This window comes from Amaranthus tricolor, chromosome 5 (genome assembly GCF_026212465.1).
Source record: "Amaranthus tricolor cultivar Red isolate AtriRed21 chromosome 5, ASM2621246v1, whole genome shotgun sequence".
NCBI lineage: Eukaryota > Viridiplantae > Streptophyta > Magnoliopsida > Caryophyllales > Amaranthaceae > Amaranthus > Amaranthus tricolor.
The window spans coordinates 18685261-18701103 of NC_080051.1; the positions used below are offsets into that span (position 1 = coordinate 18685261).

The 15843-nt window shown below is 30.7% G+C and overlaps 2 protein-coding genes across 2 annotated transcripts; one reads left to right on the forward strand and one right to left on the reverse strand.

Annotated features, from left to right (window-relative positions):
* The first annotated feature begins 893 nt into the window (after window positions 1-893).
* LOC130813875 (putative respiratory burst oxidase homolog protein H) lies at window positions 894-5994 on the forward strand. The gene is made up of 14 exons (XM_057679776.1): window positions 894-1730; window positions 1836-1998; window positions 2126-2174; window positions 2263-2376; window positions 2468-3274; window positions 3367-3462; window positions 3542-3657; window positions 3742-3844; window positions 4228-4319; window positions 4428-4584; window positions 4684-4800; window positions 4879-5007; window positions 5089-5167; window positions 5736-5994. The coding sequence occupies exons 1-14, from the start codon at window positions 1343-1345 to the stop codon at window positions 5843-5845; spliced, it is 2520 nt and encodes an 839-aa protein (XP_057535759.1). The 5' UTR covers window positions 894-1342; the 3' UTR covers window positions 5846-5994.
* Window positions 5995-7001: 1007 nt separating this feature from the next.
* On the reverse strand, window positions 7002-14734 carry LOC130813522 (GDSL esterase/lipase At5g45670-like). Its single transcript, XM_057679360.1, has 5 exons — window positions 14494-14734; window positions 12145-12269; window positions 9793-10029; window positions 8788-9025; window positions 7002-7267 (listed from the first exon to the last, which is right to left on the reverse strand). The coding sequence occupies exons 1-5, from the start codon at window positions 14732-14734 to the stop codon at window positions 7056-7058; spliced, it is 1053 nt and encodes a 350-aa protein (XP_057535343.1). The 3' UTR covers window positions 7002-7055.
* Between the last annotated feature and the right edge of the window lie 1109 nt (window positions 14735-15843).

A 15843-nucleotide genomic window follows, 5' to 3' on the forward strand; every position in this document is an offset into this window, starting at 1 on the left:
TTTTTTTTTTTTTTTTTTTTTTTTTTTTTGTCTTGTACTAGTATTATCAAATTTAAAGATAAAATATCATTAAACTTTTTTTTATTTTTTATTTTTTATATCTTTTGTATCTTTTGGTAGATCATTATTTTTAGTTTAATGCAAGTTAATTGGTGAGATTCTTTCAAAAAGCAAGGGTAATGCAACACGCTTGAGTTATTAAGTAATCAACTACTTCTAAATTATTAGATAGCATATTAGTATACTAATTGGAGAAATCTCTCTAACTCTATAGTTTTAGTCCCTTTTATTTTGCAACAAAAAAGTCTTATTTCTAATTTTATGTAGATTGTAAATAAAAAATAATTATGTAGATGAAATGAAAAAATTGAATAAATAAGAGAATATTCTCCACTACTAAAAATAAAAATTTAACAAAAATAAAAGAGATGACTCCTAAAAATTATAGGAAAATTAAAAGAAGTGAGGGATTACATAATTTTCAAAGCCAATAAATTTAAACTGTTTAATACAAGACACTAACACATCTTAACTTCGATGTAAAATGACATAAAAATCATTGATCATATAATTGTAATATATCCAAATTGAAATCAATGCTTGATACATAACAATAATCATTCATTCCTAAAAGGCAAAATATTACTTTTATTATTACATTTTATGACTCAAAAATCACAAATGACATGAGAAAATCTAGATAAATATCAATATATGTGAACATTTTCAACCACTAAGATGAAACTAGTAACTTAGAATTTTCACCATTGACATATCTTTATAAATTATCAACATTAAATTTTTCATAAAACACAATCAAATTCTTAGAAACTTTACCGACTAAACTAGTGAGCCATTAACAATAAATTAATGCAACTATGTCTTCCATGAAAGAGTAAACATTCTTATGGCCATAGTTATATCTTTCAATGGTCTATGTCACCACTTTGCATGAGCAAAAGAGAGACAACTAAAAGTGGACTAAACATATATAGAACACAAATATTTCCTTTCTATAATTAGATGAAGTCTCTATACTAACTAAATTAACTGAACTTTGTTTGCCCTCAATTCCCTCCTAACTCATTGACCTCATTCCCTATATTCCCTCTCTTTCCTTTGCAAAATTTCATTGATTCAAAACTCAATCAATAGAATCTTCTTTACATTTAATCAATTTTCCTAACAAACTCTAAAATCTTGTTTACATTACCATTCACAAACCCCAATTGCTCTCACAAACCCAATACTATCATAGATTTCTCCCCTTTAAATCTTCACTTTTTTTCCAATTTTTTTCTGGGTGATTTGCGAATTTGCTTAAGACATTGTTGGTTTTCAGATGACCAACAATCAAAAAGAAGAAGGTTCTTCAAAATGGATTCTTGGTAGTGGTGAAATAGATCAAATAACAGATTTTCCTGTGAATGATAACAACAATAGTAATAGTATTAATGATCAAAAAAGCCCTAAAGGAATAAATTTTGGTAGAATTGGAAGCAATGCCAGAAAAAGGTTTGGAATACTGGGAAATGGTAATGGAAATGGAAATGGTGCTCAACCTAAGATGGGAAGATTGAAATCTACAGCTGCAAGAGGGTTGCAGAGTCTTAGATTTCTTGATGGCGCCACCGGAAAAGATGGTGATTCATGGAAACCTGTTGAGAAAAGGTTCAATCAGAATGCTGTTCAAGGAAGGCTTCATAGAGAAAAATTTAGTGCTGTCATTGGTAAATATTTTGGTTTTACTCTGTTAATTTGTGTAATTAATTTGTGGGTTTTTGTTTTTAATGAGATTATGATTGATTTGGGCATTTTTTTGGGGGGGAAACAAGGAATGGGAGATTCAAAAGAATTTGCAGGGGAACTGTTTGATACATTGGCTAGGAGAAGAAATGTTGATGTCTCAAATGGGATTACAATTGATGAAATGAGAATGTTTTGGGAAGAAATGACTAGTCAAGATATTGATGCCCGGTTGCAGATCTTCTTTGACATGTTAGTTGATAATTTAAGTATGAACAATTTTGTTTTCGTCGACAGATTCAGCTAGAAGCTTAAGCTGATGGTTGAAGCACTATAACTGTAATTTTCTCTAATGTTACATTAATTTTGTTCCTTGTAGGTGTGATAAGAATGGGGATGGTAAATTATCCGAGGATGAAGTTCGAGAGGTAATGAAATTGAACGATTTCGTTCATTCAATATATCCTTATTAGCCTTTTGCTAAAATTTTGACTTGAAGGTACTTTTTTGCATTAGGTTTTAGTGTTGAGTGCTTCAGCTAATAAACTAAACAAACTCAAGTCACAAGCAGGAAATTATGCAGCTTTGATCATGGAAGAACTAGACCCTGATCACCAAGGATATATAGAGGTCTTGTATTTCATTCTTGTATATAATTTACCTTCCATGAAATACTTCTATGTTGTTAGCTTTATACTGAATCAGTTTTGTTTTTATACAGTTGTGGCAACTCGAAACGTTGCTAAGGGGAATGGTGACTTCTACTGATGAAGGAACTAAAATGAAGAGGAGTCAAACCTTAACAAAAACCATGATTCCCAAAAGTTTTAGGAACCCAATATCAAAATTAGTTAATAGCACAAAAGAATTTGTTTTGGATAATGGGAAGAGGATTTGGGCAGTCGGGCTTTGGTTAACCATAAACGCGGTACTTTTCTATTACAAATTCAATTCTTATAAGAAGCATCCAGCATTTCCGATCATGGGTTATTGTGTTTGTGTTGCAAAGGGTGCTGCCGAGACACTTAAATTCAATATGGCCTTAATTTTGCTTCCTGTTTGTCGAAGAACTCTTACGCGTTTAAGATCAACGTTTCTTAGTAGAATATTTCCTTTTGATGATAATATTAACTTTCATAAGATGATTGCTGCTGGGATCACAGTTGGGACATTTTTACATGTTTTAATGCACATGAGTTGTGATTTTCCGAGGCTCATTTTGTGTCCTAAAAACCAATTCTTGAGATGGCTCGGTCCAAATTTCAACTTCAAGCAGCCGACTTTTGCTGATTTGATTAATAGCATACCGGGAATGACTGGTATTATTATGATCCTTCTTATGGCTTTTGCCTTCACACTAGCCACACACTCTTTTAGAAGGAATGTTATCAAATTGCCTTGGCCATTCTTGCATTTAGCCGGGTTTAACGCCTTTTGGTATGCTCATCATCTCCTTGTGGTTGTGTACATTCTCTTGATTATTCATGGGTACTTCTTGTTTCTCACTAGGGATTGGTACAAGAAAACGGTATGTACGTATTGTTTTTTGCGTTTGTGTATCATACTATCGGTATATATCCATCTATACTTACCGTGAGCTTTTTGTGAAATATAACGCAGACATGGATGTACATAGTTTTTCCGGTTTTGCTCTACGCTAGTGAAAGAACATTGACATCGTTCCACGATCACAATCATCATGTCAATATCCTAAAGGTCTTGAACAATCGCCTTCTAGTTTTTATGCTGAAAAACTGAGCAAAGTTATGTTTAGTCTTACCTTTACAATTTGCAGGCTGTCATATATCAAGGAAATGTTCTGGCATTATACATGAGCAAACCGCCTGGTTTTAAATACAAGAGTGGAATGTACTTGTTTGTCAAGTGTCCCGACATCTCTAGCTTTGAATGGTAACTTGAAAAAACTCTGTTCTGCATATATATGTTTCTCAAAATGTATGTAAATCTTAAAATGTTTCATACCATTTACAATAGGCATCCGTTCTCTATCACTTCAGCACCCGATGATGCCTACCTAAGTGTACATATTAGAACCTTGGGAGATTGGACTACAGCACTTCGAGAAAGTTTTGCAAAGGTAATATTGATTTGCTTGCATATATCTATAAATAATTTTGAGTTATGGTGAAAATAGTACTAGTATTAGTAGGGAAGAATCCAGGACTGAACACTCATCTCTACATGTGTGCTGAACCGACTTGCTGTCACACACACACACACACACACACACACACATATATATATATATATATATATATATATATATATATATATATATATATATATATATATATATATATATATATATATATATATATATAACGTCGATGTCAAGTGCCTCTTGCATAGGAAGGGTTTGGGACCCCAAAACCATTGCTACATATGGGAATGGAAGGCATTGAAAATGTCTTGCAAGTCTTTTGGTTTCTAACAACCGCATTGACATATAACGACATGCAGGCCTGCGAGCCTCCAGCCAATCGGCCAGCAAAAGGAAGGCTAATGAGAATGGAAACAAAAGCAGTGACAGACTATGACTGTCAACCAGCTAGGTGAGAAAAACCTTTAGAATCAGACTTTCCATACTTTACCTGTTTCTTAGGGTCATATACGAGGCTTGAGTTTGATATCGAACTTTTTGTGGGTTTGTTCCTTAACAGTTTTCCACATATAATCATCAAAGGCCCATATGGAGCTCCGGCACAGAACTACAAAAAGTACGACATTCTATTGCTTATTGGACTAGGAATCGGAGCAACTCCCTTTATCAGTATCCTCAAAGACCTCTTAAATAACTTGAAGGAAAGCAGTTCACAGGTACTTAAATCCTATGAATTCGTATTGCTTTTTGTTCGCGTTATGATTTTTACATCTCCTTAAACCCTGTTTTTTGTTTGCGTTATGGAACGTATGCAGGATATAGAGAGCCGAAAAGGGCCTCAAAGAGCTTATTTCTATTGGGTTACAAGAGAACAAGGATCTTTTGATTGGTTTAAGGGTGTCATGGATGATATTGCAGAATATGATTCAGATGTGAGTAATTCTCAAAGAAATTTATTCATTTTTAGCAACTGTTTAATTACTGATGTTCCCTCATAACTGTGAAAACAGCATGTGATAGAAATGCATAACTACTTGACTAGTGTGTACGAAGAAGGCGATGCTCGATCTGCACTTATTCAGATGGTGCAGTCATTGCAGCATGCCAAGAATGGACTCGACGTGGTGTCAGAAAGCCGGGTATTTTTGAAGTTCGATTATTGAATTAGATTGATCACCAACATGTTTCTTTTCCTGCATCTAATATATGGATTTTCACAGATAAGAACACATTTTGCAAGGCCTAACTGGAGGAAGGTGTTTATGCAATTAGCTGCCTCACATGGATCACAAAGAATAGGTAAAGAATTTGTTGAAGTATCTAAGAATGACTAGTAAAATTTAATTTTACCTTGAAGTTGCTAATATTATAACCCCCTCTGGTCAGTGTCGTTCTTGACATTTCATGGACCTTTGGCAAAATGAAATAAATAGACCCTTTCTATAAAGGGTGGAATATGATTTTAATGGGTGTTTGGCAAAATAACAGAAGACGAATCCCTACATATTATAATTATCATTATAAATGTAGACGTATCGTATACGTGATTCTATGTCCTATGTCCTAATAAAAATATATGCTAAAGTTAATATATTGAGCTTAATTAAAGTTAGAATTTTACAAACGATATTTTATGTCCTACGTTATAATATTCCTAAGTTGAGGTATTGGGCCATTTTCTAGCCCCTGTGCCCTACGCAAATGCTTACCTTACCTAGGGTCAAGAATGACCCTGCATGAAATTACAAATGATTTTGATATCAAGGGTAAATACGGAATAACCTCTTTGTTATTACAAGGGTAACGTTGTGTGTTAAAATCGGAGCCTAAGTGGGAGTCACTTATTGAATGATTGATTATATTGCAGGTGTATTCTATTGTGGTAGTCCAACTTTGACAAAACCATTGAGGAAGCTTTGCCAAGAATTCAGTCTTAGCTCAACAACCAGATTCCATTTTCACAAGGAGAACTTTTAGGTTTAGCAACAAAAGTTATATATAGTGGATTATTCATGTTGTTGTAGCAAAAAGATAAATTCAAAAACTAAGCATACCTTTTTGACTCATTTTTGTGTAGTTGTATGTAGCTTGTAGATCTTGCTTGATATTAAATGAAAGTGACCCATTATTACTTGTTTCTTTTGTTTCCAATAAGTTGTGTTCTATTGCTCTTCAACTTCAAGCCAAACATAAATGTAACATGAAATCAAATCTAGATAGCTTATTTTGAATGTCTATTTAACAAAACCTTACATAAAACAATATTAAAGCCCTTCCTTTGCAAGAAATATTTTGGAAAAATTGCATCTGTTTGAGTCCAACTTCTTGCCCTCAAACTTTATTATGTTCAACTTCAATTATTGCGAATTGTATGCGATTGAGACGTGGTTTTAAAATTATAGAAAAAGTTTTATCGGACGATTATCAAACCAACGCTATTATATGTATCAAAATTTTGGACTTTTAACAAGGATCATTATAGTTAAGCGTTTAGTGGTGTTGGGGTGAGGGGTGGCAAGGTTTGGTGGTGGTGGGGAGTTGTTACATGGGAAGGGTCGATGACGATATGGTCATGCGGTGGTGGACTTGTTAGAGGTAAGGGTGTGCAAAAATATCTAATCCCAATTACTTGGTATTCAGTTTAAAAATTTAGATAATTTATCCACTTTTTAAAATCAAATAATTTAAATCGGATTTTCGGATTCAAATCAATCTAGAATTTGATTTTGAACACCGCTCTATTTGTGTCTTTTAAAGTTTTTAAGTGAAGAGTTTAGATTTTTTTTTACATTTTTAATTAAAATAAAAATACTATGAGCTAATCAAAATGTGACACGTGGTAAAATATTTTGCGTTTTATGGAAATTAATGTCCAAGATATTATAGGAAAACATTAAGATAAAAGAATATTATCACCCTTGAGGAAATGGGTCTTATCTCAGCATATGTCGCTTTTTTAGATAAAATTTTAAATTTAATTTTCACCAAGTCATTCTCTTTATTTATCCAGTATTTATAATATAGTCATCATAAATTACAAACCAAAATGTATGGCTATTACATATATTTATTAGTTTTTATTATGAAAATAAAATTTATGTTTTTGAATTAATATATATATATAAGGGTTCCTTTTTTGTTAATTTAATTACAATGTCTAAACGATCAATATATAACAACAATATTGTTAATCAGTAATCAATTGGCTAATGGACATAGGATGAACAACCAAGGAAACAGGAAGGGTGAATGCCATTGTTGCAGATAGGTCATTAATAGCTTGAGTAGTATGATATCCATCTAAAAATACATATTCGTTCCTTAATTCACACGGTTCACTCTCTATTTCACATTGGTAATCACTTCTTAATTTGCAACATGCTTTATCTGTAATTAAACCTGCAAAATAAAAATTACATATAGATTCTAAGAAGATTGTTTAAAATAAGAAAGATTAGAAGCATTTATACACCCTTAGTTTTAATAAGATAAAAAATATCGTCTCACAGTGAGATGACCTCAAAATAAAAAGCTCGTAAGCTAGACATCTCTGTTATTGGGCTATTTAACCCAAGTATAAAACATGTCTCACGATGATCTCACGATGAGACCGTCATACAAGAATTTGTGAAAAATTTAAGGTCAATATAGAGCTAGAAAAGTATATATAAATTGCAAAGATTAATATGTCATAAAAATAGTAATTTTAAGAAATGTTATTATTTATAACATAGTATTCTTTCTGTGTATATAATGACAAAAAATCTTTTCCATCTTATTGTATATGTCGTTCTGGTTTGATCCTAAATTTATATATATAACGTTCAAAATAGTTTGATTAGAGAAACAACAATTGTTCGCCTAAGAAAAGAAGATCCAAAACATTATGGTTAGTAGAACAAGTGCTTTCCCAAGCAGAGCAGTTCCTCGGCCGAGCAAGACTAGTGCTCACCAAAGCACTTAGCTTTCTGTGCACTTTGAACGCATCCTATTGTAATTAATTTGCTTGTCTGAACCTTATGTTACCCGTTCGAGCAACTTTGTCAAGCTTTTCCGTGCCTGACTACTTTATATCTTCTTCATAAAAATTTGTATGTAACACTTGGATGGGTGCAACTACTTATAAATGGGTTAAATAGTCCACGGCTTAATTTTTTTCAAATTTTCTTATACTTAATGTCAAATTTCAAACTTAAAATTTCAAATTTAAGATCTAAAAGACTAATTTTAAGACTTAAAAGACCAATTCCAAGACTTCAGTCGATTTGATTTTAATTCCTATATTTTTGGTATTATAATTTTTTATTTTTTAAAATTCCAATTCCAAGACTTAAAAAGACCAAATCCAAGGTGTTATCTTGGATTTGGCCTTTTACATCTCAAATTTGGATTGAAAAAAATATATATATTATACCAGAAAATCTTTAAAAAAAAAAAAATACTGGTGGGTTGATCTTTGTTAGATTAATTATTGAAATTAACTATTTAAATATTGAAATTGATATTTTATATCCTAGAATGGACAATATATGATTTGATTTTGGGAGATCTATAAAACTTAGGTCTCATATATGCGGCTGATTGCACAACAGAATGGCTGTATCTTTTTACCCATACTTAGAGAAAACATAATTGTACAAAAAGATCCTATTTGCTATGAAATTTTTTTAACACAAATTTTTTATTGAGGCTGTCTCTTATCGTGAGAAGACAAACCGCTTTTTATACAAATAGTAATTCAGTTTTCATTATTGTTTTTGGTGTTTGTTTTATTAATAAACTGCTTGTATGGCCTGTCTCACAGTGAGACGTTTTCATACAAGATTTGCTGTTTTTTTTTTTAATATTTTATTACGACAGAGATAATATTTGAAGTACAAAAGATGATGAATTTACCAAGTATAATGTTTTGGACCCACCTGTGAAATCAGCCATGCCTTGCATGGAGAAGAGATTAATGAGCGTAAATTTGGCGAGAGGAAGTGTTGTATTGAAAGAGTCGATGAGAGACGTAAGTTTAGCATTGAAATGATCCACTGCCTCATTGATTTTTGGTACACATTCAGTTGCATTATACAATTCTAGTTCTGCTGGAATGCATCCTATTCGACCCAATCCAGACAGTGCTAACCTCCTTGCTCCTAACTCATATAAAGCCTACCAATTCACCATCATCAAATTCAATTTATTAGTGTCCATAGTTGTTAGGATCGGAACTACTTACGATAAAGGCTAGGATCGAAATCGATAGAATCGAAATCGATAGAATCGGATCATAGAATCATATGATCTTACAAATATGCATTAATATGCTCTAGATAATTGATTATCAATTATGTTTATTATTTTCTAAAATTTTAAGGGGTAAATTAAAATTTATTTGACTTCATCTATTAAGTTATTAAATACTACTTTAAATTATCATTTAAACTGCAAATTAAGAAAAACTTGAATTTTATATTAATTTTATTATAATAGTTTTACATATATTCATATATAAGTAAAATCAAGATTATAAGATAATTTTTTTACAATTGAGACTACCCTTGTAGGGTCGAATCGTTGAATCCTAGAATTGTGAAATTGCGTTATGATCCTACTTCCTAAATACTTGAAATAAGTAGGATCGTACGATCCTACAACCTTTAAGATCCTACCCACGATCCGGGTCGATCGCCTATTTTTAGATCATAGGATTGTAGAATCGTAGATTAGGATCAAAATTCTAATAACCATGGTCGTGATAGTTATAATCACAGGCATCAATCTAGTATCTCGCACAGATCAGAGTCCGTGGGAGAAAGGTAGCGGATGTACGTACCAGACTTTTTCCCTTTCAACGAGAGGACAAAGAAGAATGCATGCACTCAAATAATCCCCGAAAGGGATGGGCATGGGCCTAAAAAAGAAAGTTGAGTGATTACCTTGATTTGTTGAGTGTATTGAAGGATGAGTGCATCGGCAAATTGATCAGGGTTGTAGATTGAGCTCCAATTGTAGTCATCTGGCTTAAAGTAGTTGATGAAATCATTGCTTCCAATATTGATACTATATAAGCACTTTTCTAGACTATGGTTTGCTGAAACTTGACCTAACTTGCCAATTTTTGCAATTGTATTTTTGTGATTTTCTATCTGTTTATCCATGCATATATTTTCCCCCTAAATCAAATACCACAGCCAACAACGACATACAAGTGTTCATAAATATCACTTTCACAACATTACTTCACTAATTATATTGCGATGTAAAAATGATTCCGTTTCCAGGATTTTAGTGGTTTAAGGTGAAAAAATCAAACTTTATTAAAAATACAAACATTTGATTATTTTTTGAATTACCTTTCTAATTTGTACTAATGAATAAAAAAATGGTATTAATGGTCCACAAATGGTAAAACATAAAAGTTGAAAGCTTTGCTTTTTTTTTTTTTACTACTTCTTTCGTTTCAAATTAGTTGCAACATTAGATAAATGATATTATTCATTCATCGCTCTTAATTTGTAATTAGTTTTTAATCTATAGGTTAAAACATAGTCAAGTGAAATCTTATTTGATTCATACCATTGCAAAGATTATTACTATCAAAGTTTTATAATTTTTTATTATACATAATTAGAGATATTAAAGATTGAATTAGTGTATTGGACAGCGTGAAAAAGCAAACGTTGAAAGTAAATTGGAACAGTGGAAGTATATTTTATTTTAAGTCATCTTATGGTTTTGATGATTATTTCGCCGGTACTAAAATAGTAGTTATATTACGATTTTTGATACTATTCATCATTTTAGCTTGTTTTGTATATTGTGATTTGCGACTAATGTGTAAAAAAAATATAATCAAATGAGATCTTGTTTAAATCGTCTAATTGCATACTTTATATTATCAACTTTTCTTATTTTTAAATGTGCATAAATCAATGTATAAATGATCAAAATAAAATATTAAATTGCGTAAAAGTAAAATCTAGCAAGTATAATGGAATGGAGGAAGTATTTCAGTAGAAGTCTCATATTCATTCTCCTATACTCAACGGCAAATTTATTCTCTCTATTTATTTTTATATTATTTCTTCCACTTATTTTTGTCGTATATCAAAGGATCAACTTAACTAAAAATTTTATGATTAAAACTGTAAGATAGGTTATATATTTTTATTTGTATCTCAATCCTTGATACGAAAACCTTTGGAATGGAAGTATTTATGTAAGACATACCCTTCTGATTACTGGAACCCATGACCTTTGGTCATATGTGCTGTGACCTTGAGATTATTTTTCTCTATCCACTCTATCAATTTCCTAAGAGATCAAAAGTACTTCTTCCCTCCCATACATTTAGCTAGATGTACAATTTTTCTCTTAGGTAATTTATGTTGTTTGATTTTCGGATATAATAATAATAATAATAATAATAATAATAATAATAATAATAATAATAATAATTACATATAGGGTATAAATACACATAGAAGCTAAAGAAGGAAATATTACAATATAATATGTTGCCTAACTAAATTACTACAACTAAGGAAGAAATAATTATAAAATAATATGTTGACATTAATACAAAGATTATGAGAAAATCATGCATTGGAAACTAGCTGTTTGGCACATATTAAGAAATGATAATGATATTCATATTCTTTCCATAATAATAGGTTATTCAAATATACACTTAATAAATACTCTAAAAAGTTGAAATTATATGATTCACAAAAATTAAAATTTTTATAGACAAATCAAGGGAAGGTTATATAATTTTGGGCATAGTTCCTTTTAAATACTTGGATGACAATTTTTATCATAAAAATAATATTTGTAGCCTAGAATCTAGATTCCTTATTTTAAAAGCCCTTTATAAAACTGTTCACTATGTGAATTTTTGATCATGTATAACATTTTAGACCGTATAATGCTCAATAAAATAAAGATCTAAAATATTTCATCTGTTTCAATTTACTTGCAACATTAGGATTATTACATTATTTATTCATTACCTTTAGTTTGTAATTAGAATTAATCCATAATCTATAAGTCTAAAATAGTTAATCGGATCTTGTTTGATTCGTCACAATGTAAAGATTATTAATACCAAATTTTAATTTTTTTTTATCATACATAATTATAGATATTAATGATTGAATAAAATATATTGAATTACGTGAAAAATCAAATGTTAAATAAAATATTTTTTTTGACGGAAGGAACATAAAAAGTATTAAAATAGAGTAGCTTGCGGATTTCCTAAGTAAATAAAGTGGAAAATTACTGACCAATAATGTTCCAGTGTCTTTCAGAATTCCAGCAGACCCTGACGCATAATTCACTCCTTTTAGTATTTCTTCACCCTCGGCTGTGCTGTATGGCGGAATGTAATTTTCGAATCCCAAAAGTTCAGCTATATGCAACAAACATTTTAGTGAGGAGAAATATTAAAAGAAAAACAACAAAACTATAATCCAATGACTAATGTTATGTGAGGGAGTGGTGGTTGGCGATGTATTTGGTCTAAGAAGAGTTGTAGCAAAACACTGTTTAAAATTCATATGTGTTGATGGTGTACGATATAGCGGTAACTACTTTTTTAGAAACACAGCATCATTTCCTTCCACATTTCGACAATGCCGGTGATGTTGTATAGTCACTATTACATGTGAAAAAAGATCTCAATCCTCAATTGAGACAATTTTTTTTATTATGTTAAGTAAATTTACTATTTTATTCCGATTGTGAAAATAATACAAAGATGTCCATGATAGGAAGAATGACAAGTTTAAAGAAGACTTTTGTATTCTTGAGAGATTGTATGATGGGTTACGTCAATTCATGAAGGAAGCTTTGCCGAAACAAAACAAAATGACAAGCAACATGATACAAACAAGTAGATTGCGACTCTTGGGGATACAAAGTGAATGTGACTCATTGTAAGGTTTGTAGGCAATATACGTGGATAAGAAACACCATTTAAGATTAGGCTCCCACGAAATGGTTTCATTACTTTTCTCTTAGCCCTAAATTACATCGATATATGCATCTGAGGCCACTGCTAGGCACATGAGTTGGCACACCGAGAAACATTAGGAAAATGGAGAGATTTGTCAACCATCAGATACTGAAGCTTGCTTGATATTCATTGTCACACATCCAGACATTCTGAGGCCGACGTGAAATGTGAGAGTGTACAAATTGAAACCCACTCGGCAGCTCTGGTCAAACCATTTGCCCAATAACTCCAAATAAGTTATATAATTTTATCAATGCAAATGTTGAGGTGGATGTGCGGTAACACAATGATGTATAAAATCAAGTACCAGAAGTTTAGAGAGAAGTTAAGTGTTGTCTCATTCTCTGCTAAGATGCGTGAAAAAGGTTAAGATGGTTTGAACACGTGCAAGGAAAAACAGTCAACTCTCCTTCAGAAGGATAGAAAGCATCATAATGGAGAGTGAGAGAGGTTGAGGAAGACCTAAAAAAACGTGGGTTTAGAAAATTAAGAACGACTTGAGTGAGTAACGCCTCTCCGCGGACCTGACTAGAGATAGGAATAATTGAAGACGTCAAATCCAGATTTCAGACTACTAATAGTTTCTTTAGTTGCCTTCTTGCCCTAGCGTCTAGTTGCTCCTTACCAGCTTCATTAACTCATCGTATTTATTGTATTGTTTCAGACCTAGTTTTGCTGGTATTGTTTTTCTGCAGGTAGCTTAGTTTTGCTCTTGAGGCAATGATGTCACTTATATTTCTCTTTATGCATGGCTCTTAATTTTTGGGTGTAAATTGACTACATCCCCTCTAGTTTTCTCTTTGCAGGGAGTACGTGTATGGATAATTCGTCATATTTCATCATCCAGACCCTATTTTCGAGTGAGATATTGAGTTGATAATGATGATAATGATGGGATATTTTTCTTTAAATTTAAAAGGGATATTCTATCATAAAAATTTTTGAAAACACAAGTTCTCTTTGAGACTTTGCAAACTATAGTTGAGGTTCAGTTTTCAGTCAATTTCATTATTGATTTTTCCATTCGAGCTATTTTCTAGTGCTAAGGTTTCGATAGTTCTCTTTTTGTATTGCTGGGCTTATTTCAGTTATATATTCTGAATATGAAGTGGAAGAAATAATGCTTAAGAAAAGACTCTAAATTGCCTAAAAAGAAGTATAAAGCTTTCGATTTTATCTCTATATTTATAATTCCTATAAATTAATATTGGTGATGCAATCAATGATTACAATATATCTCAACCAAATTTGCTTCTTTTTTTATTAAAAAAAAAGAGATCATCATTGTTAGATAAAAAAAAAAAAGCATTGTGTAATATGTGAGAGCTTTTAATGAACATTGAATTAAAATTCTAGAATCAAAACATTTAAGTATATTGAATCACAAATTTTCAAATGAGATGGTTTCACAATAAAACCTCTCTATTGAGCAGATTCAAATGTGCACATATTATCTTAAAACGATCAATTATAATTTTAAAATGATAATTTTTTATACTTTTAGAGTGATCACTTATATAACCTTCAGATTAAAGTAATCACTTACATAGAAATGAGCTAATTATATAGGTTTATGTCATACAAAGATTTGCTAATATTAAATATGTGTTGTACTTACAAATTTTATCGACAAAATTGCGACCATTCGAGAATCTTCCGATGGGTTTCCCTCCGGGAAAATCAATGCCATAGGGTAGATAATTAGCTTTGGCCTTAGTGTTAAGGTTGTTATTATTACCAACATCATACAAAGAATCTCCAAAAATGAAGTAGCATGGTACTAATGTTTCTGACCTACAATTACCTGTGCTGCGTACCAAAAACAATACTACTATTGTTAATGTAAATGTTCCTCTCATTCTTTTTTTTTTTTTTTTTTTTGGAAAAATGAATGAGATGGAAATTCTCAGATTAACCATATATATAATAGATGATGTTATTTGTTTGGTATTATGATAAATATTCATTAAAATATTTCTTTGGTTCTATTACAGTTTGCTACATTTGAATTTTTACGCAATTTAGTTAATGTGTTATTTTTTTATCATTTATACATTATGTACATTTAAGAATTATAAAATGTTAATATTATGAAAGTATACGATTAAATAGGAATTTAAGAATAATAAATTGTGCAATATATAAATTAAGCGTGAATAATGAATAGTGTCAATAATCGTATAAAAATCAAATAATATTTCTGAACGTAGAAAGTATATCACGTGTTTGTTGCTTTTGGAAAAAGAGTAATGGAAAAAATTAGGCACAAATTTAGGAATTTTCACTACTTTGTGGGTGGAAGATATTAGGCTTTAACCTAATATAGAATACGACTTTTTCTCAATTATTAAGTGTAAGATTTTATACTTAGAACAACAAAAAAAAAAAAAAAAAAAAAAAAAAGTATTTTCATTCTGAAAATCATGTTGTGTAAGTTCTTATTCACTTCAAAAGGCTGAATTGATCATTTTAAAGGCCCTGTCATTCCAAATGAGTCTTAAACTAAACAAAACTTAATAAAAAAAATAACTTCTTTCGTTTTGAAATATTTGCTTATATTATTATTATTTATCATTCATTTATAATATTAACTTTTAATAATTTTTTGAATCGTTTAAATTACTTACTTTTATAATATTAACTTTTTATAATTTTCAGTTATGCATAATACAATGTATAAATGATCAAAATAACGCATCAAATTGCGTAAAAAGTCAAACGTAACTGAAGAAGTATATAATTAAAATGGTATAACTAATAATTCTTATTTTACTAGACAATATTAGTGTTCTGATATTGAACTTTTTTTATTGGCAAAAAGATCTTTTATTATTCACTAAAACTAAGATACAAATTAAACAGAAATCAACAATGAAATAGAGAGAGTATAATATGTTCGATTTAGACATTTAAAAAATTAATCTATATGCGTGATATATTGCACGAGAGTTAGATTCAACGTATATAT